At 40.8% G+C, this 23545-nt stretch overlaps 2 protein-coding genes across 3 annotated transcripts in view; both read left to right on the forward strand.

Annotated features, from left to right (window-relative positions):
* The window catches only part of sv2ca (synaptic vesicle glycoprotein 2Ca), a 30089-nt gene extending 17557 nt beyond the window's left edge, over nt 1–12532 (forward strand). Inside the window, exons 4-13 of the mRNA XM_085787015.1 lie at nt 31–182; nt 6944–7077; nt 7538–7627; nt 8050–8160; nt 8250–8338; nt 8765–8929; nt 9258–9391; nt 9501–9707; nt 9940–10099; nt 10245–12532. Coding sequence (XP_085643141.1) covers nt 31–182; nt 6944–7077; nt 7538–7627; nt 8050–8160; nt 8250–8338; nt 8765–8929; nt 9258–9391; nt 9501–9707; nt 9940–10099; nt 10245–10428 — 1426 coding nt within the window. The 3' untranslated portion in view covers nt 10429–12532. The remainder of the gene's footprint in view (nt 1–30; nt 183–6943; nt 7078–7537; nt 7628–8049; nt 8161–8249; nt 8339–8764; nt 8930–9257; nt 9392–9500; nt 9708–9939; nt 10100–10244) is intronic.
* Nucleotides 12533–14319: 1787 nt separating this feature from the next.
* The window catches only part of iqgap2 (IQ motif containing GTPase activating protein 2), a 32482-nt gene continuing 23256 nt past the window's right edge, over nt 14320–23545 (forward strand). For both annotated transcript variants that reach the window (XM_085787017.1, XM_085787018.1), the window contains exons 1-3: nt 14320–14661; nt 18608–18707; nt 22994–23150. In XM_085787017.1, the coding sequence (XP_085643143.1) occupies nt 14616–14661; nt 18608–18707; nt 22994–23150 (303 nt within the window). In that variant the 5' untranslated portion in view covers nt 14320–14615. The remainder of the gene's footprint in view (nt 14662–18607; nt 18708–22993; nt 23151–23545) is intronic.

Below are 23545 nucleotides of genomic sequence, written 5' to 3' on the forward strand. Positions count from 1 at the left end.
TCACTTTCCCATTCTCTGTGGTTCTTGCAGGATAGGAGGTGCCGTGCCCATCGTTTTCTCCTTCTTTGCAGAGGTGCTGTCCAGGGAGAAGAGAGGAGAGCACCTCAGCTGGCTGTGTATGTTCTGGATGATTGGAGAAATCTATGCATCGGCTATGGCCTGGGCCATTATACCACACTATGGTAAGTTTGCCGGTTAGAAAATGATGTGACATACTGTACACCACCTGGAAATGGCACTAAGTTTGAGATGTGCATTTTAGTAAAATAACTAATCCAAAAAAAAGTTATGTCTCATGAAAGCTCAGGTCAGGAGTGGTGGATGTAACAATGTGAGATGTTTGCCAATGTGACTTCGTCCTAAGCTCCTGACTGCAGGCTACGAAAGTATAAGGTTTCCCCAATGGCTGTAGGTTTAAGTGCCAGTTTTCCCTGCCACAAGAATCAATCACTTAATAGCTCTGAGTGGCTGTGGGCTGGAAGAGGCAGAGGTTAAGAGATTAACGTATGCATGGATCTCACGGTGCAGACACATGCTGAGAGGGTTAGGGTGATTTATGACAACACTACATTAGAGATCAGCTGGACTCATCAAGAAAGGAAACAAAAAATAGGGAATGAGATGAGATTCTTCCTCTCCTTTTTTCCTACTCCCTCTTTTTTCCCCAACCTGCTTTCCTCTTCTTTTACAGCCTCCTCTCTCCTCCTGTTTTGTACTCTCCCCATCTCTCTTCCTAACTCTGTCCTTCCTTTTATTACCTCTCCTCTCTCTCCATTCTCTGTCTCTGCAGAGTGTTCTTGATCAAGCATAATTAGGTTTTTCTCCTTGCTCTAATGGGACAAAGCTACAGCTAGAGGTGATTTATGGCCAGACCATGCTTTAGCCAACCTGTGACGTCATTGAGAAAGTGACAGTGTGTGTGTGTGTGTGTGTGTGTGTGTGTGTGTGTGTGTGTGTGTGTGTGTGTGTGTGTGTGTGTGTGTGTGTGTGTGTGTGTTTCTTGCTGTAAGTGCCATGGATGATGTTTTACTAGGCTGCAGCCACATACAGGTCTTCTTCAAGGGAAATTGAAGGCAATAACATCTGACACTGTAAGAGGTCATTCAAGTTAACACACACACACACACACACACACACACAGAAAATCAAGGAGTTTACGATAAATGGCTTACACGTGACTCAAGGAGATGCATTCACACATGCGCAAATGCACACAGTTCTTACGATCTGCTCACATGGATGTGTGAAAGCACAGAGGGGAAGGACTCGCAAAACCGTCTGAAACCAGAATGAGTCTTCATGAAGAAACGCTGCTGTCAGATCTGCTGATATCGTACTGAAGGGACGGTAGTGGCCTCACTTTGCTCTTATTCTCTCAGACACTCACTACCACTCTGCCTCTCTTTCCCTGAAAGGGAACTACGTGTCTTGCATATATACTCCAACCCTCACCTCTGGTTTTTATGTTTTCCCCTAAAGTGCGGCAGTGGATTAAACCAACGGCACTACGATGAATATGCCCCCTGCACAGATACCTTTGTCTTTGAACGAAAACATCAGTGACAGGTTATGACACAAGCCTTGGTTTGTGTATTTGATACACTATCATGCATCCTATTTATCTTCTCTACTTACTGACTTCTAATGTCTTCCCAAAGCTCCCCTGCCAGACTCACAGCTGGAGGTCTTCCTGGCACAGATCCTGATGGGAGAGTTTAAGGGGTTTACTTTACTGCTAAGCAAAGCCCACTGGTAGAGCAACATCATTAGATGTTTTAAAGTTTAACCCCCCCACCCACACACCACCAACCATCTATCTATCTATCTATCTATCTATCTATCTATCTATCTATCTATCTATCTATCTATCTATCTATCTATCTATCTATCTATCTATCTATCTATCTATCTATCTATCTATCTATCTATCTATCTATCTAGTATCAAGGCCTGGGAGTACTGTATTACTGCTGACTCAGTCATCCATAGACTTAGTCAATTATGTACATAATCCTTGTAATGAGATTTCCTGTGACATGGGCGAAACACTAACCCTGTGGGGCAGGAAGCCACGCTACATATCTGAAGAAAAGGCAATCACTACTGAACAACTCCTTCCCTTTCTCCCTCTCTCTGTTACTCTGTCTCTTTCTGTCTTGTTCGCTCTTCATTTCTCTCCCTCACTCTGAGTCACTCCAGACGCACACACACACACGCACGCACGCACACACATACAAGCAGAAAGAGAGAGAGAATGACAGGGAGATAAATAAAGGGACTCAGAGAAAGCAGGAATACACATAGGCGGGACGTCGTCTGCGAAAAGTCATTACTCCTGCTGCCTAACAAAGGACACTATGAGAATGAAACTTCTTCTTCTTCTAATGTATATTGTCTATGTTGTTACTTAGCACAAAAGCAGAACTTTAAAGTGGCCAATGAAAACATTACTGTAAATGTGGTCTATTTATCTTGCACATTGTAATATATTCTGTACATCAAACAATGTGCTTGTTTAGAGATAAAGTACAGATTTTTTGGTCTTTTAGATTATTTGATTTTGTATTTCATTTATCTCTTTTATTTCTTTTCTGCTCTCTACCGACACATTCTCATCTCCCTGGTCTCTATTGGGGTGCATGTATTATATCACTTCTGACAGACGCCCACCCTCCTTTGAAAATAGTTGTTTTTAGCTCTTGATATGCATTGCTATCAAAGCTGGATTTTAATATGCTGTGAGATTAATACCAAGCAGCGTTTATCTGGCATAACCATTAGTGTTAACCCCCTCCCTCCCCACTCTCTGACTCCTCTCCTACGCCTGTTGATGAATAATGGTGCTATTCCCTTTGGAGCAGCATCTCCATGAGGCACGATCTGTCGAGAGACGTGGGAGGTCACGACTGACACGGCAAACCCCTCTCTGTGCTTCCTCCCAAAATTTCTAAAAAAATCAGTCAGTGAGAGTACAAATGCAGAGCTGCATGTAGAGCACCTTGTATATTTGTAATTTCATCCGGGCCGGTCCTCGCATTACTGTATTTGTATAGTGCCACTTAAAATACATCACAAACATGCCTCTCTGTGACTTTTGCACACTGCAGAACAATCAGCTATTGTACATAAAAATATAGCATCAAAAAGTCCCATATTTGGGAGAGCAGCATTACTTTAACAATAATTTAATCACCTTTTAAGATTTGCTGCTGAACATACCAGTATCCAGTCTACTTGTGCTGTGTAGTGACACATTTTTGTTACAGAGAATGAAATAACCACAAATTATTATGTAATTGTGTGTTTGTACAAGTTGTCACCAGTTTGAAACCTTTTATTGTAGGATGTCAACTTCCAAAAGATATCTCAAGGAAATTTTAAATTGAATGCAACTGGACTTGGTTACAAATAACCAAGTCTAGTTGCATTCAATTTAAAATTTCCTTGAGATAACTATGACCTGGACAAATGAGAATATTCACAGGCTTATATCTGTTCTCATTTCTCCACTCAAATAGTTTAGAAAGTGCTTAAAAAAAACATGCCATTTTTCAAAGGGAAAAGGCAAATATATAATGTATAGCTTCCACTCTATGTTTGTGTATTTTCTTGTGTGCTTGTGTGGGTGGTAATATGGCATTATGGCATTATGGCATTATGCTAGTAATGTCAGTGTTATCTGCATGTGGTTTACCGTTATTAATTTCCTTGCTTTTTTCCCCCCTTGTTTTTGATGTGTGAATGTGTGGGCATGTGTGTACGTTCCCCTTTTGAATGAGTCTACATCTCTGTGTGTGTGTGTGTGTGTGTGTGTGTGTGTGTGTGTGTGTGTGTGTGTGTGTGTGTTTGTGTGTGTGTGTGCATGTTACAATGATTAATGAGTCTGGGTGAGTGCCTGTGGGCTGAGATCAGGTGCAACAAGATTTAACTTAGCAGAAAACACTCAATTCATTCCCTACACATTCAATTAACCCGTCCCTGTGCACTTCTCTCCGCTTCCCCTGCAGAGCCATTCATCTCGTAGCTCACACTTCACTCTGCTCGGGCCGTGGAGCACTTGTTTTTAAATGCCATCTTTTATTTGCAGCCGCTTTGTACTCGCAGTATAATATTCACGCATAACATTTAGAATCAGTCTCTGAGATCAAATGGCACAGTCCCTCCTCTGATAAGGACGTGCAACACCACATTCTACACTAGTCTATTATTATTTAAGCTCTGCTTCTTCAAAGTGTTGCTTCAAGACTTATTAAGTAATCATATTTACTTTTATCACTCCCCTGTGAGTTGAAGATTGGCTAAACAGCCACTTGCTGAGTGCATAATTCATCAGTGAATTATACGGGCTCTTGGAGGTAAAAAAGGAAGTGCCATCATATGTTAAATGTCAATTAGCAGCATTTGTGCATGTAAAAAATCATACCACTTTGATTTTCGAGCTTTTATACTAACATGAGACATTTACTAGAGTCTCTGAAGACACCAAAGCATCTTTTCTCATCTCTAACTCCAACTCCAACTCATGGCAATGTGCTGAACTCAGATAAGCTACAAAAAAGAAAAACAAGAAGAAACCACTATAAATTAAATTAACATGGCTGACATTTATACTATGATGTCTATAATGTCCACAGTTGCTGTGCATGTTCGCACTGGTTATCTTTTGTGTGTTTGCTTTGACATAATCAAATGATGTCATTTGATGTAAAGTGAAACATCTTGTTTGACATGGAAATACCCACAGAATATATGACAGCTGCTGTAGTGATTGTACTGGTTTACAGTTTTTCTCAGTCGCTTTGGTGCTATTCTCAGATCAGAATGAAAGTTCTCATAACTATTAGTTCAACCTCCACAACATGTAGTCATTTGTCCACATCATAGTAGCAGTTTCTCCTTCCTCTGAACAAATTGCAAATGCTTTTGGACATGTATCAGTTGCTCTCATACAATTCTCTGCTGTTTTACAACATTATCATTTGTTTATGTCATGTCAGTCAAAATGAACTATACTTTTGAACGCTGAATAGTCTTTCCCTATAAAACTAATAGTCCTCATTTCATTGCTTGAGTCATTACATACAAAATTGTTGAACTAGTTTTCATAATCTGTCAAACTAATTTTAAATGTTGGGAGAAGCACTGTGAATTCAATTATTCAAACATTTACAGTAAGGAACAGCAGGTATGTATTCAGCACTAAACAATCTGCACTGCTGTCATTGTGTCAGGCATTACTGTAAGATACAGTGGGACAAGAACTTTTTTACATTTACATTTAGACTTACACGGTACTGCACTACAGCATTTTATAAGTAGGAAGCACTTTGACAGTATTGTACACTACAGTAATAATGGTTGATGCAGTAGGCATGTACTATACATTACTGTAATTTTACTCTGCATCACATAGGATTACAAGACAACCTCACAGAGGTGGAAGAGACTGAGCCCATTGCAAACAATGGCATAAGGTTGAAAGAGATACAATGTAAGGATGACATTACTGTATCTTTGGGAATATTGAATCTGTTTCAATCGCTACAATTGACAGAGTGATGTAGATGAAAATGTGACTGGAACGTCTGGATGTGCAGGAATGATTCACAGTACTCTGTAGGTTCAGTTACTAGACTATATGTACGCCAACATAGTTTACGTAAAGTTGTACCCAAAGAGTATGTTTCTTATGTTTGTTGTAGATGACTGTAGTGTATTTTTCCTTTGCACAATGCTGTGAACAAATCAGAATTGCAAAGAGCATATGCAGTAGAAATGTGAAACGTACATATTCAGTATCTCCACTAAATACAGTAATGTGTAACTTTACTGTAGTTTTCACATGGCTGTACCAGTAGTGCATAGTGCTGTCTTGAGCATTTTCAGGTAGTATCATCACTTTTTGCATTGGAAAACACTTAGAGAATAAAGTGTCCTAATGAAAACATGACAAAGCCATTTGACTATCTTGTTCATAAACGATGGTGTCAGGACTTCTCACTTTGACGACACTGACAGTTTCATTGACATGAGTACTTGCTTTTGAGGGATGGACAATCCATTTTGAGCAAGTGACGCGCTTTTGCAGGTCATCCACTAGGTTTTGCAGTTTGCAATAATTGTTCTGAGAAATGCACTAATTGTTGTGCAAATGTTAAGAGTGATGTGAGAAAAGCACCAAAGCGACTGAGAAAAACTGTAATTCAAATAGTGGCTACCATCAGAGAACTTTATGGGAGTCTCTCTGGTGTAGCAGCTATAAAAAATAACAATGGACCACATAACCACTTGTATGTGAGATGAGTCACTTGTAGTGACAAACCCACAGAGAATTATTATTATTATTACCACCAGACTCTGCAGCTCCTACTCAGCTTTATAGCATGTTACATCTTATCGTTTTGGTTTTATGGCTGGAAGCTTCACTGTTTTGGTTCACTCCCACTCCTCGGCAGCATTGTGTTACCTTTGTGGGAACATTTACCAGGTTAAGATGCAGGGACCACCCTCAGCAGCTGGTGGAGACAAAAATGACTCTAAAAGGATTCTTCACTGGACTCAAAGGTCACCAGGTGACCGGAAATATGATTGTGAAATGAAAGCAGTTTTTTTAATATCTGCTGGTTGTGTAAATTCTCAACTGTTGTGTCCACCATAGTCACACTATCCAGTGATAGTTGTATCTATTTCTTGTTCCACTCCCCCCCATGTGAACAAAAAAAAAGGAAAAAGAAGAAGACCATAATTCTGATTCAAGTCTTCAAGTTTTGTCTACTCTCTAGGTTGATATAGTGATCACCTTAATTTTGTTTCTGGATTCTTTTAATCTCATGTGAACAATTTTAACCTCAGTGTACATTTAAAAGCCTTCATTTCTTGTTCTGTCTATCATCCATCTTCATCTGATGTGATTGTCTCTGCTGTCGTGCACCATTGTTTACAGGTTGGAGCTTCAGTATGGGCTCGGCGTACCAGTTTCACAGTTGGCGGGTGTTTGTGGTCGTCTGTGCCCTGCCCTGTGTGTGTGCTGTGGTGGCTCTTACCTTCATGCCTGAAAGCCCCAGATTCTACCTTGAGGTAAACAGTTTTGAAGATACAGTTGTGTCTTTGGGAAATGCTGCGTCATGGTGCTGTGTCATTGCCACGGACTGTCCGTGATTATTAATTTTGCACTGAGCATCCCCAGACAGAAACACAAGGCAAATTGAGAGCATTTGGTTATTTTATAACCACGCCTGACCAACATTATGGGATTCATCCCAGAACAGGCCTCTCTATATGTAACTGTGAAATGGAGGCTTAGAGATCTGTGACAGTAGGGTTTTCTGCTGTAGGATAATTACCCTTTGAAGTAAAGTGACTCACTGTTGTCGTGACTCTCATCATTTTTGGTCCATCGTGGAGAAATCAAAGGCACATATTCATGTGCAGAATACACAAGCGTGGCTGTGAGACTTTTAATGTCTCTGAGTAAGTGAGGCCGGTGCTGATTCCATGAATTTATCCCTCTCTCTCACCTCACTTTTACTCCTGTCAGGTGGGAAAGCATGATGAAGGCTGGATGATCCTCAAACAGATACACGACACCAACATGAGAGCGCGTGGGCAACCGGAGAAAGTCTTCACTGTGAGTGTTTGTTTCTGTCTTTGGCTGGGTTTCCTGACGCTTTAAGGAAGCAAAGAGGCTTATTTCCTGCCACCGCTGGGACAGGTTTTAATGCTTTCACTGTGCAGGATCACATCTGAATTATGAAGGTTCTGAAAGCTGTTTTGTGTCATTCAGGCTTATGTGCTGCATGAGCTGCACTTTGGGAAAGCCTCTTAGTCAACACATGTTTCTTGAATTGATCATGTACTGTAGCACACACTGTTTATATTCATTCTTTCATAAGTTATCACTTCTGGTTGTGCTTTCACTGAAAATAATCACACGCAAATTAGTGAAAAATCATGATGCTGCATAATCACAGTTGTGTCAGGAAATCACACTGATTGTGCTATACTGTAAATATTAAAATTTCCCATATTTTCCCACTAATTATTTTGCAGGTAAACAGGATCAGGATCCCTAAACAGCTGGATGAACTGGTTGAGATGGAATCAGAATCTGGCAACCCAGTTTCCAAGGTTTTCTTTAGGATAAAGGCTGAAACACATGGGGTAACTATTTGTCAGCCATTTGTTGTCCAGAGCCTCAACTGCAACTTTGTGAATGCATGAAGTGTAATAAGTTTCTTGTCTCTACTTAGATCTATATGAATCTTATGAAGTGCTTCAACTACCCGATGAGAGAAAACATGATACGCCTGGCCATCGTGTGGTTCACGCTCTCATTCGGGTGAGTTTCTCTTTGATGTCACCTGTGTCACAGAAAAATCAAACAGCTTTAATTTCTTTGGTCAGAAAATAGCAATAGGCAGCTGGGTTTGCGGCCACATTGCATTTCTGTCATCTCGATCTCTCTGCTGTGCAGAAGTTGCATGGTCTCAAAATCAATCACAGTCTGTGGATCAATACTGTTCCATTGGTGTCTTGGTAGGAGCAGAGACAGGGGGGAAAGCAGTCAGAGAGAGAGGGGGGGGGGGCAGGCTGAAAACACTTGAGAATCCAACAACAACCACATGCTGTCTGTCTGACTCTCCACATGTGACTTACGACACATTAAAGAGTGTATCTGGGAATATTCTTTTTGTCAGATTACTAAAATAAGGATTAATTTGGTTGGTCGTGACACCCTGTTATCCCTGTATCATTCTGGTTGCAGGTATTACGGCCTGTCCGTCTGGTTTCCTGATGTCATCAAACACCTTCAGGCTGACGAGTATGCCTCCAAAGTGATGATACACAGCAATGAACGCATCGAAGACTTCACCTTCAACTTCACCCTGGAGAACCAGATACACAAAAATGGTCTCTTCATTAATGACCGGTACGTCAGTTTATTAGCAGGATTAATGAAAGTGAAATCATTTGGATTGTTGTTTAGTACTTACAATTAATGAACATAGCTTTTCAATACAAAAGGAGATCTGGGGTATGAGATGGCTGAGCTACAGCCAGGTTTATATGACTCTGTTGCAACTGCACTGTGAGGGAATATTATTTTCTTTTTCTTTTTCTATGTTATATGTTTACATGTGTGTTGAAAGATTATCTGCTAAATGTAATACGGACTGTGAAAACAAATTTCCCCTTGGGGACAATAAAGAATGAATCCAAATCTGAATAATAAAAGTTAAATGTAACTGTTTCCTCAGATTCATCAATATGAAGCTGAGGTCTGTCACCTTCATTGACTCCACTTTTCGTAACTGCTACTTTGATGATGTGACGTCGGTGGGCTCATCCTTCCGTAACTGTACTTTCATTGATGCATTCTTCCACAACACAGGTGAGACCAGGCTTAAAGATGAACATTAGTCTGCTCAAACTCACAGACAACATGTGACAGCTGATCACCTATGTGATATTTTTTGTTTTTCTTGATTTTTTTTGGGCAGATATCGATGATTCCAAGTTGATAGCTGGCACAGAGGTGGTCAACAGCACATTCACCCAAAACAAGACAGGGTGCCAGATGACATTCGACGATGACTACAGTGCCTACTGGGTCTACTTCATTAACTTCCTTGGGACCCTGGCTGTTCTGCCCGGCAACATTGTGTCCGCCCTGCTCATGGACAAAATTGGGCGTCTGTCCATGTTAAGTAAGAAAAGGGCACAGGGGTGGGGGTTCATACTGTATTTGCGTGTGCACTTGAGTAATTGGTTTTCACACTGACACCGTTGGATGCTGAAATGATTCATGCTCTGGATGTGGCATTGACTGTGAAAGGCAATTTATATAAGCCCTTATAAATTACTTGAACATTAGCCAAATGAATGTCACCCGCAATAACGCTTGTTCCTTCACTCTCTTCATATTTGTATGTGAATCAGGTGGCTCCATGGTGCTTTCAGGCATCAGCTGTTTCTTCCTGTGGTTTGGCACCACTGAGTCCATGATGATTTTCATGTTGTGCCTTTACAACGGCCTGAGCATCTCTGCCTGGAACTCCCTGGATGTGGTCACTACTGAGTCATTCCCTACTGTCAGGAGGTGAGCAATGATACCAATGGGTTTTTATTTGTTTGCATCATTGTTTAGACCTGTCCTTTTCATGTCTGCATGGACTTTTTAATTTATATATATATATAAAAACATGCCGGTAAATAAACATTTCATTCTCTCTCTCTCTCCACAGAGGAACTGGCTTTGGGTTCTGCAACGCTCTGTGTAAGCTGGCTGCAGTCCTGGGAAACCTGATTTTTGGTTCTCTTGTCAGCATCACCAAGGCCATCCCCATACTGATGGCCTCGTCTGTGCTTGTTGGTGGAGGATTGGTTGTACTGCGGTTGCCTGACACCAAATCCAATGTCCTCATGTAACATGAGTGTGGCATTCATCGGCTGGGATAAAACCTGGATAAAAACTGGGTGATTCTGAGAGGATGCCCAGGGATTGTTGGGTAAGCAATGCAAATTGCTTGGTTCGTTCTTACTTTAACACTTGTTATCCCATTTCACAAATGTACCTTACAGTAAGTAAGTCCAGATAGCAACCCTTCTTTTTATTATGTGTTTGACTTTTATCATACAAGTCAAGCTCTTTAGTTTCCATGTAAGTCAATAATTAGCTTAGTGATTTTGTGAATGTGCCGTCTGGAGATTTCACATGGCTGGGCTGGCAGTTTGCGCGGGTTTTGGCACTGAGACTTTGGTGGAGTTTTGTTTAGTGACTGGTTGCACCTTCCAGCTGGCGCCCTAACCTTTGCAGTGTCACTGCATGGTTAAAGCTCGAGGCTTTTGATATTGATACTGTCTTATTAAGACAAGCCAGATGGAGGGAAAAGTGAAAAACAAGCTGTAATGAGCACAGTCTACCTGCTGTTTGACAACGTAGGGAATAGATGATCAGACAGAGCGGACACACGACACAGCTGTATGACAGCTGGCTTGCCCACAGGACCCACATACACTGGGCATGTTGTCGTGTTGGAGTGTGCAGAAAGTCAATATAGATACTTCATGTGCAAATACAGACTGACACTCACTCACATATACCTACATGTTACATCATTATGTACACACTATACTGTATTTTGCTCAACATGACATTTGCTCAGACATGTGCAACCTTTTCAAAGTTGATCCTCGTACGACACCAAGCCCTTTGCATTACCTACCCAGCTAAGAATCAAAAAGGCCATAATGGAAAACTGTATTTTCCTGTACCAACAATTGTATCCTTGTATGCTGAATCCGAGGATGTTCATTTTATTTTCTGCTGTGTTATTGTGGAAGTTGAAATGCTGAAATATTCATTTTATCCAAATGTTGTTTGTTCGGTTCCCCTTCCACGTGTGTATTATTGTACAAAGGCTTTCTGATGAGCCGTCCTTCTGATACTCATTAGCTTTGTGTTGGATCTTGCTTGTGGCATTGACATTGATAATAAGATGTCGTGCTGCTTCCTTTTAAATATACTGAATGGCCTTTTTTAAATGTGCCTCTCCTTAACTGGAGCAGTCTGCCCATAGTTATATAGTGTCCCAAGGTTATAAGGAACAGACAGAAAGTGAATAGGAAGTGCATAGATAAAATAATCATGGTGTTTTTGTGAATATATGTGAAATATGTGGCCAAACCATATTTTATTAAGGTGTGGATTTATTTTTGGTATAAACCTCATCTCTTTTGTTAGACATGCCTATTCTAATGAAACTTATTTCTGTGGGATAAGCCTGCCTTGAAAAAAAAACTTAAATTGCTGAAAAGGCAACAATAAGTCATAACATGAATGTCATGTATGACTACAAAGCAACGTGAGTAAATGAATCAGGGCAATCAGGGCAAATAGTGTCATCCATAATTTAAAAAAATAAGGTCCCTAAGGAAACTTTTTGACTTATCTTATTTTCAGTCATCTTGGAGAAAAAATGTCTGAAATTATGCTTGTGAAACAAGAGTTGTGAAGCAAATTTAAGCTCTGTCATTTGTAGTCATAGATCTTCAATTTATCATCTACTACATCTGCTTTTGCCATAATCTCAAACTTGAAAACATAGCTACCTTGTATCCTATATCCTGTCTTTCAACATGGAAACCTCAATGCATACTGTAATTGCTGAAGATAATGATATTAAAACTAAAAGATAAAAATTATGGTATATAAAATCATATTGCTCTAAACTCTAAAAATTCACAACTTCATTGACAATTTTCATATATGACATTTGTCACTTTTCATATTTATGTGTATTATTTATGAAAAATGACAATATATTTATATATGACAAGACAACAAATCAGTTGCTTACAGTCTTGTTTAATTTGTGTTTGTGGATTGTGTTTTCTGTGGCTAACTGCTTGTGTTCCCCCGCTTTTCTCTGCATTTGTGGTATCTGTGATTGCAGCATAGAGGTAGTTTGCCCTTGCACTGCAGTTGGCTTTTTCAAGGCTACTCAAAAAAACAAGAAGGGAAAAAAACGAAGAAGAGGCTTCCAAAGTGGTACTCTATATGTGCATCCATTTCCATAAACCAACATTTTTCTCATATTTTGACCAATCAGTTTGAAATACATAACAAAGTGTGCTGCTATTGTGCAACAGATAATTTTGACAACGTGAGTTAAATATTTTTGAAACAAAAGTATGACGTACAGATTCTAAATGCACTGATATCAAAAGCAATGACTTTTGCCCAGTGCCACTGACTGCTGTCAGTAGCAACAATAAGAGATTCTGGTTCTGGTTCTGGTTCAAACTGTGATCAGAGGCAGATCCACCTGTTGTGTTATACTGGGCAGAAATTAGGCCTATATTACTGTACATGTTTGAGGTATTTGGGTCATTGGTTATATGTACTATATTTATGTGTGTCTGTGTGTGTGTGCATGTATGTGTAGAAGAGAGAGAAGCTGTGTGTGTGGGCCTGTGTATGGGTGCATGAGTGTAAATATTATGTACATATCAAAGCTGATATTGATGGAGTTCTGGGTTAAATGTGTATAAACTCCCTGATCGACTCACATGTCTCCTGCTCTGTCTAAGCGATAGGTCCATCTACTGTATCTCTGTTGTACATCTCTGTGTCCTTGGCTCTAAGTCTTTATTCACCTGCTACTCTGTGTGTGTGTGTGTGTGTGTGTGTGTGTGTGTGTGTGTGTGTGTGTGTGTGTGTGCGCGTGCGTGCGTGCGTGTGTGTGTTCACCAACTTGCATGTATGTAAGAAAACTTCTGTTATTTTGTGGTGAATTTTATGTTATTACTGTAAACCCCTCTGGCAGAAAACGATGGCAATATTAAGATTTTTGTTGGGGAAAAATGTGAATGTATCACTCTTGTAAGTTCTGTTCATCCATTTTATGGAGGTAAACAAATGTATGTGGAGAATAAAGTTATGTATATTATTGTAAAGGGCCTGCCAGCCATAGGATGATTGGGCTGTATGTTCAGAGGTCCCTAAGTGTGAAAATATGTGAAGAAATATTTGCCAAATGATGCTCTATCAATAATGTTTAAAACTGCAAAGACGGGGAGTGCAGACTGTGCTGCTTTTGAACATATATTCAATAAAGGTTATGTTCTCTAGCAAATGTATTTGTGCTTTTTCCCGACAATATTTATGCCAAACCCTGAATAAAATGTACATCCTTTACATTACTACTCTTACCTATATAAATTCATGTTAAAAAAAAAAGAAAAGAAAAAAGAAAGGCTTTACACACTCCTAGGGAGAAATTACTCACAGACTGCATGCCTTTCCTCTGACTCCTTTATAATAACAGCCCCAGAGTAATACTGCCACCTAGTGGCCGAATTTAACCATTGACAAAATACATGTTGAAATTTTATTTAAAGTTTACATTCATGTTAACATGATTTATAACTTGAACTCCATAGAATATATGTAAATGAAATGTATCTACATACAACATAATAGGCTACTTGGGATGGACATTTAGGCCTATCATAAGAAGATATTATAATTATTGTGAAGATGTGAATAAACTGAATTAAATGTAGCCTACACAAATACGATTTTAAAAGCCTACAATGAACATAATGACAGCGCAGCTACAGTGTGATATAGTACCCTACTGTAGTGGGGTGATGGCATTTAACCTTTTTTCCCAGCTGGCAGTGAATGCAGCGGTGGTGGGGGGTGTGGAGGGTGTGGGGGGTGGGGGTCACCTTTTTGACCAGCAGGTGGTGCAAGGTGCTCAAATCTCCATCTCCTGCACGTCAATCATGTCATTTCAGAGAGTAGCAGGGGCCAGATAACACGACCAGGGAGCACTGTTCAGGAGTCAAGCCTGAGGAGCTCACAGCATGGGGGTTGTCTGCCGAAAGTGACATTTGGGATTTCATGTAGGCTAACTCCTGAGGACGGCTGTCTGACTTTTTCTTTTTTACAAACTCCGTCGGTTATCCACACCGGTTGTTTAATTGACACCAGTATCTGCTGAGACAGAGCCGCGGCACGTTGGTGACTGGCGGCTGCAACGTTAGCTCAAGGCTGAACTTATTTCCAGTTCAGACGAGTTCACAGGTGGAGGAGGAAACGGGGCAGGATGTACCATGAAGAGACCTCATCTTTACAAAAGCCACGCTATGGAAGTAAGTAGCTACTTTTGTTTTCGTGACGGTTTGAAATGCAACATTGTGCGTGTGTTGCTCGGTTGTGGATGGAAACAAGTTAACGTCAGGCGCCCGGTGTAGAGATGTTTGATGGACGACAGGTGGTTCACCTGCAGCTGAACTCACTGAGCAGCAGCATACCTTCACTAGGTGTTCTTATTTATCACTGGGAATATGGAAAAACTGACCGTGCACAAGTCAAACAAAGAGGTGAATGAAAGTGGACAAACTTGGCAGTCAGTGGCAGAGGTTTGTGGCTGAAGCACGTACACACTGGTGATTAAATTCAAGCTATAAAAGTGCTAAGTTCATGGTCCAGGGTGTTGACGATTAGAGGATCTGTTAACTGTCCTTAATTTTAACCCCTAGATGTCTTGAATTGTAGTTTCCCTTCTAAGTACCCCCAGGCGTAAAACAGCCCCCCCCACCCCTATCTATTTATTTAATGGTAGCGGTGAGCATATCAGCATGTCTACACATTTGGCATTTTCTCATAGGTTAACCATTAACGTGGGGTTTTTGCTGTTGTAGAGAAATCTATAACAGACCTGTGTGATTTAACTGTAATACAAATAAACACATCTTTTAAAATCTGGAAAAACGCTTACCTAAGGGTATGTAGCAGGAGGTATGTTGTCACTAACTAACACGTGGAAAGTGTAGGTACCTATAGCTTTGTGAGATAATGCCAATCACACGTATGTTATCAGTGGAGCCTCCTCCTCTGACTTGATCCTATTGACGGTCAATGAAAGGCAATGATCAAATCTTGACCAACTCTTGTTGTGCCTACAGGCCACCATAGCTTATTCTGTGTTTATAAGTACATTTTTACTGCAAAAATGGTCGTGATGTCTTGTTTCCCAATCCCCCCCCCCCCCCCAAAAAAAAAGGTCAGGTGGAATAACCCTGCAGCTAAACAAAAGCATGAGTCACAAACATACAGCCTGCACCTCAGGTCCAGTGGTCCTACCACATACAAAGTCAACAAACCCATCCTGAGGGTTAAATATATCACTCTGTGCAAGAGTGCAGACAGATTCTTCCAGGAAGTGTGAAGTGAGTCAGCAGAGGTAGTGTGTAATGGCTGCACTGGGGCTGTTCTGTTGCTGAGATAAGTGTTCATACAGATTTGCATCCATGTCAGCTGCACAGCTGGGCTGTTGATCTACGGTTCGAAAGTTTTTTTTTTTCCTTTTTTCTGAGCTCTTCTTTTAGGAACCCCACACCAGTGCTAGATGGGGCATCCCCTTCCTCTTAAAACAGCCTATAGCTTCTTTGTGGCCATGAGATGTTGGAAACATTCTTTTGAGATTCTGGTCCATGTTGACATTATTGCATCATCATGAAGTTTCTGCAGATTTGACAGCTGCACAGTTTCGCTGTGAAACTCCCGTTCTACCACATCCCAAAGGTGCCTTACTGGATTCAGATCTGGTGACCGAGGAGGCCACTGAAGTACAGTGAAGTCATTGTTTTAGTTCATGAAACCAGTTTCATATGACATTTGCTTTGTGACATGTTGGCTCATCGTGCTGGAAATAGCAAATAGAAGATGATAAATAATTTTTAGTCATAAAATGATGCACGTGGTTAGCTAAGCATATTCAGATGAGCTGTCTCATTTAAACCATGATCATCTCCATGAAGGAGCCAATACCACAACCACCAGCTGGGCCTGTTCACATTAGGCTGGCTGGGTGCATTTCTTCATCAGCAGAAGTCCAGATCCATCAGACTAGGCTCATCCAGTCTTGGTGAACTGGTGTCCACTTTAGCTGCAGTGGCCCATCCACCTCAAGGTTGGAAATGATGTGCAGTTGTGCACTCTGAGATTATATTCTGCACTCTATTGCTGTAAAGAGTGGTTATCTGAGTTACCTTGCCATTGTCCCCTGACCTCTGCCACCAACAACACATCTGTCCTCAGAGCAGCATCTCACTGGATGTTTGTTGCTTTGAGTACAGTACCACCATTAAAACACACTGTGCAAAAGTTCCAGGAGGAAAATAGTTTCAGAAATATACAATATAAACCAACCCATCAGGTTTTAGCACTCAGTCACGCCATAGTCAAAGCCAAAGTCACCTTTTCCCCATTCTGATGTTTGATGTGAATATCAACTTCGACCTCTGACCTGCATCTGCATGATTTTATATTGCACTACTGCCAAGTGAATGACTGTTTGCATGAATAGCTGAATAGGCAGAAGCACAGGTGTTTCTACTAAAAGTGTGTGGTGAATGCAAGTGTCTAGCCTGGGTCTCTCCTCACGGTGACTACCACACACTCATTTGGCAGTTTAGTAGGAATGGCCAGCTGAAAACTAAGGCTGCCAATCATTATTTACATACACATTATTTTGTCCATCCCATTTGAGAGTTGCTTCAGTAACAGACATGCCTAATGCTGTGCAGTTCAGTAGTGCTGCATCTTCCAAAACAGTAATAGAGAGATAGAGAGATAAGTCAACACGACAATGGAAAATTTTCAATAAAAATGGACCATCAAAACATTCATGAAGGAGAATTTATTGAAGGACTGTTGCATTAGACTGCACTAGTTTTAGCTAAGTGTGCCTAATACTGTAACCTGCCAACTGGATGTATATCAACTCAAGCCCCATTGAGACCCAGTGAACGGATGTCTATGCAGGTGGCGGCTGAAAAGGCAGAGTGTACTGCAGAGTGCTTGAGAGGTTTAAAGCCCCATAGAGACTTTATTGAATAGAATGAACTTGAACATCCCACAGGAAATTTTTTTTGGACTCTGAAGAATTTGCAGACATGAAATGCTAGACACTACAGCGCTAGTAACTTGAGCACAGGACAGAATTACAAATCTACAGCTTCAATGGATTTGAATATGATGAACAATTTAATTGGCTTGATTTAAATTGCTGATTGTTTCCTCCTCTTGGGCACTGGGACTACATTGTTTATGCTTATCAATCAACAGGTTCAACCAGTTTAACCTGGCATCACTAGAGGCAGTTATATTGATGATGTCACATGGACAAAGGATCAACTCGCTCTGGTGTGTGTTTACTTGAGGTCGGACACAACAAAAAACAAAAACCCAGTTCCTAGTCAAACTCTGTGTGCTTGGTCCAGATGGAGAAAGCGCTCTCCTTACTGAGCTCCCAGGCCTGAGACTCTGTCTCTTCACTCAGCCAGAAATAAGGAGATTTGATTGGATTATGGTGGGGTAAGAAGTGTTGGGGGGAGGAGATCTCACTAAGCTACAGGTAAAGGTCAACGTCTCTCTCAGCAGAAGTCACATCAGTCGGACACCCCACTAAGGCCACTTTGACATGGCTATTTAATTTCCTTCATAAAGGGCCCCAGTGAATTTCAGAGGTTAAACTCCTAAAAATTAGAATAAACCACCTTTATTGAGAAATAACCCTTATTTTACATGTTGTTGGTACGTACAGTACTGTATGTGCATTTTCTGGATAAGACCAAAGTGCAATAGAGCACCAGCACCATTCTTGTCGATGTTGCTCCTTGAAGTCCTGTAATAAACATCAGCAAAATAATTTCAGTTTGCCTCAGCTTATACTGTGCTTTTGGTGCCCTTTGTTTGAAATTGCCTTTTGTATGAAAAACTCTGTCCTATTAAAGATAACCGACTGTAATACAAAACTAATTGTGAATGACTCATACAGGTTGTATTGATCTGACCCCTGCACTGGTTGTTCTACTTGCTGTAGCTCTGTATTAATGTTTATTTACTTTCTGTTGATGAAATATCCAAGCAAAATTATAATTAAAAAGATGCCGATTTTTATTTCCACACATGCTGGACAGATGCAATATTGTGACATACATCACAGTCAGGAAATGTACTTTTTTGATCATAAAGATTTCTGCTATTTACCATTATAATATTTATTAATAAAAAGAGTTGTTTTTTTTGCAGCCATTCAGGATGATGAGAGGTTGTCAGCGGAAGAGATGGATGAGAGGAGACGACAGAATATCGCCTATGAGTATCTGTGTCACCTGGAGGAGGCCAAACGGTAAGACAGGAGGAGACAGGAGGAGCTGACAGAAGGTGGGAGGGAGGGACGAAGGGAGGAAATGTGAAGAGGAGCTTAATGGCACATGCTGACTCAAGCCAACCTCTTTCCTTTCTGTTGTTTGCTTTTGTCACATCTCAGAGCTCATAGTTATTACACTGAGTGTGAACCTGAGTACCTGTGCTAAGGTTTATTACAACTCTGTGTTGAATCAACAGTGTTATGCAAATATTTAAAACAGCAGGGTTGAACATTTAAGTGATGGGAAGAAAGTGAGGGGGGTTATAATAGATAAAAGGAGCAAAGCAGTGTGATTAAATAATGTTTGCAGTAGCATGGAACTGTAATGAGGTGACGGAGCTGTGAGCATACACAGAAAGTGTGTGATTAAAACAGGGGAGGTGCTGACTCGGTGGAAAGAGGTGCACACTTTCCACCACGCCCTTAACCTCTTTGATTGTCAAAATAATAGAATAAAAAACCTGAAACTACAGTTTGTTGATAGTTTTCTTGATTCTGGTAGGTTGCTGCCCTGATTTCTCCAAAAAATCTTTTTGGTTTTCAAAAAAGTTATTCTGAAGACAGCATCAACTTTAAGACTTTTTTTCTTGTGAGACTGAGCAAAAGCTAAAACTAAACCACTTCCTGTCTTGTCTTCTTTATGATGGCATCCATCTGAACAGGAAGGAACAGGAAGTGTGATCATGCCTCTTCTAACACACTGATTTTTTTTTTTTGTGACAACTCCCACCCTGCTACAAAGACAATCATTTCTAAGATGGTTTATTTATCCCCTGGTCCACTGTAGCGTGCTGTAGTAGTTTAGTGGTGATTCAACAGTCAGGCCAAGAGTGTGGGCAGCATCATTTACACCAGCGTTTCCTCACAGATTACTGTCTGATAGCTAAACGTGCACTTTGACTGTTCCAATAACCTACATTATCTAATTATGTCAGAAGGATAATACGGGTCCACAAGGGCAGGTGGGCTAGACTAAGCATAGATTCAGGCATTGATCATAATTGGGCCACACCTAGATGTTGACACTTTTTCTGTTTCTTTTTTTTTTATGTGAGCTACAAAGTGACAGTTTAGGGAACAGGCGTTTTTAACCACAGAGCGACCACTACTGTATAATACTCTCACACACATTTTTCCCACACATACACATTTCCTAGCTTTCTGTTATTCCATCCCAGTGTTGCTGACTTCCTCTCACTCCTGTTAATTGTGCAGTGGAGCCTCTATTCTGGGAAAGGTGTCAAACTAGATTAGGATTAAGACAAGGCCTCTAGGGCAGCCGGCCGTCAGCCACAGAGAGCGTGGGATTAGGCTCTGCTCTCTGGGGTCAGGAGTCAGCAGTCACTGAAACAAGGCAACCGCAATGAAGCAAGCCTTTGAGCACACCTGGGTGTGATCTATAAGGAAATTAATCAAGCACATACTATGTTGTTTGTTCATTGTTCATTCTTTGTTAAACTTGTAGATGTCATACAGTTACAGTTACATGTACAGTAGCCAGACCCTGAAAATGAAGAAATCTAGCACTGCTTTCTTTTTTAATTCTTATTCCTCCTCTAACATGTCTAAATGAAACCAACAGAAATAAGAGACAGACTATTGGAACAAATCAATATTTTTAACAATGTGATCCCCATCACCTATGTACTGTAGAGCCTCAGGCCAGTTACTTTTTGAACAAAGTCATCCGTCTGAAAGTGCTACCTTTTACTACACACTTGTGGTTCAGCACCAACCACCAGCTTCAACAATATTGCCCTCATTGACAGCATGTGCAAGTGACAGTCTGACACCTGAAAAAAAGGCTGTCAAGTTACTTCCAGTGCCACTTCATGTACAGTAGAATCAATCCAGAGTCTTTCTTACTTGCTGATTAGCTGCTGCTATATAGTAGCACATAAAAATCAGAAATCTTCACACAATAGATTGCCCACATGCTGTTCAAAGTCCCCAACGTTTTTAACTTTGTTTTGTCAGTTGATAGACACACCCTCCCCCACTCACTCACACACACACACACACACACACACACACACACACACACACACACACACACACACACACACACATACTACACACACAGTAGCAAGACTTTGTACTCTCATTGGAGAGTAAACAGTTGATGGTTTACATTTGTAGCTCTGGAAGGGGACCATTTTGTATTTTCGTTGATGCATTTTCACTCTCAGGTCATGTAGAGCTTTTTTTTTTGTCATAGAATGAAAATTTCCAATTTTTTAGACACACCCTACCCCACCACATGCACTCTTTACGCACACACAGGCACACACTCAAACTCATGACCAGCATGACTAAGCTAAATGACGCAAGAAGAAACTCGGTTTAGACGCTGCAGCTCAAAGCAAGAGAGTGTAGTTTACTAATAACGTGTTGAGATGTGACAGACTATGTCCTAGAGTCCAGAAGGCTGTGCTTTGTTTGGCGCGGTGGGGTCACAGATTAGACAATGACAGGAAGGCCTGCTTCAGAGAGTTGTAAACAAGGCTACTAGCCTGTCCTGCTTCAGGAGACACATGCTCCCCACATTGTTTTAAGTGCAGGAAGTGAAGTTTCACAGGAGAGCTCTGTTACCCACGCAGGATGTTCCTTTCGACGATGTTTTCATGTTCCTGTCAACTTCTTATTTATTTGTTTTTAAACTGGATGACCTTTCTGTCAGTAATCATTTGCATTTGGTCTACATCAAAGTATCACTTCACCTGTGGTTCAATGTTCATTTTCCTGGATTTTGATCCACATCATTACTCTGACTTGGTTTGCAGAGAGATAGAGACTAGAGAGCTGTGTTTCATAGCCATTCAGTGCTAAATGGGAATTTCCTGACAGGAGATGAAGTGTGGTTGTTGAAGGTTGACTGATCTTTATATTGATGTAACAACAGCATCTGCTTGATACAAGCCCAAAGGTGCCCGCATAATGTCTACACACCTGACTGGGTTTGTATTAACAGCGCATGTGGTGTGTTGTGTTGTGTTTGTGCTGACACACATTTTGGTCGACTGGATCTGGTATAATTAACCCAAACAAGGAGTCTGTGGGCAGGAGCACTTTATTGCTTTAAGGCTGACAGAGGGCAGGCGTTACTGTTATGGTTGAAACTTTTAAATGAAACATAAGCAAGCTTGATCACGGTGCTGTGTTTTTGTTTTAATGAGATGAACCTGTAGGATGATGAGCAACAGGATAGCAACTTGCCTTTTTTTTTAGTGTGGGACCCGTCAGGACAGAGGTTTAACCATTGTAATAAATATGGTGTCACTTCCAGGCAGAAAGATAATGTGTAACAGATTTTCAGACCGCGATGATTCACTGTGCTCACAAATCATTCACCAGGTCATAGGAATGGATTTTCCCCTAATATCTCTGGGAATAGTCTGGAAGAGACTCCTGCTATGAAGCCACTATTCATCCAGGGAAATGACATCAGTTTGAAAGATGGCCAACATTGTTTTAAACATAAACCCGACTATCAGCTTTTACTTTATCAAATGTCGCCGTGCTCACTCCCCATGATTCACTTTTACTCATGATCACTCACTTTTGTACTTTTTGCAAGTTATCAAATTAAACTCAAGGTTAATTGAAGAGGTAAAAGATTATCTTGTTCACTGTTACTTCTTGACCTCAAATTGTCCGCATGAAAAAAAACAACTAAGACTGTCCAAAGTTCAGACTGCAGATCTGTCCACAGCCCCCTTCCCAAAGCATGCTGGGCACAGTGTGGGTGTTGCCTGTAACAATGCCCAGTTCTCTCGGGTCAACAGGCTACTTTGTTGCTCTGTTTAACCAGAAACCTTTCAGTTAATTATAGCGGCAAAGACACTGGTGTGTATCGGGTGAATATTGTGCATCTTTAGTTGTGTTGCCTCGTGCCTCAAGCCAAGGCTAAGAACTCAGGGCGCAGGCCGGGTAAACAGATGTTGAGATGTTTGTTTATATCCTGAATGATGCCATAACATTTCTTCATGGTTAGAGAGATGTTAGAATTAATTGAGTGCAGCATTTAAATGCTCTGGGGATTTCTCAGGGAATTACATCAGTTTCTTTGGCAAGCAACTTTACTTTCCTAATGAGGAATATGAGGAAAGCCATGGAAATCCTTGCTTAGACTTTAGTTAATCATTTATTTAGAAATTATTATGACTTTTTCAAAAGCAGTTTTCTCCCAAGCTCAGCTCATTTGCAAGTGATGAATAGTAGAAAACCATCTGCCTGGTCTGAGGTCAGTATTTGTATGCTTTCAGGTGGATGGAGGCCTGCCTAGAGGAGGATTTGCCCCCTACCACAGAACTGGAAGAGGGACTGAGGAATGGCGTCTACCTTGGCAAATTGGCCAATTTTTTTGCCCCCAAAATGGTGTCTGAGAAGAGGATATATGACAGAGATCAGACCCGTTACAAGGTAAATATCCTTCCTTTTGCCTGTAAATTGTTTCCATCTTCCTTCCTTCGATAACGTCATAGTTGTACTACGTTTGCATTCTTCATCAGCTTGCATCATAGCAGGCAGGAAGGCTGTTTCCATATCTTTCAGGCACTTCCTGTCAGCCAGGAAGGGTTGAAACGTGGCAACTGACTGTTAAGGCCTTACTGTAACATGCAGCTGTGCTAATAAAGTATGAAAATAGCCTGAATGTGTCTTTTTTTTCTCTTTGATAAATTTAAAACAAGCCTCATCAGACTGCTGGATGCTATGACAATATTTATAAAATTATATAATAAGTAAGTGTAAAAGGTATCCGTGGGCCAGATCAGCTTTGGCAAGTGTTTAAGATTATTGATGATGCACTTGTTTTT

The sequence above is a fragment of the Trachurus japonicus genome, chromosome 9, assembly GCF_045865225.1.
Source record: "Trachurus japonicus isolate A0001 chromosome 9, Traja_1.0".
Classification (NCBI taxonomy): domain Eukaryota; kingdom Metazoa; phylum Chordata; class Actinopteri; order Carangiformes; family Carangidae; genus Trachurus; species Trachurus japonicus.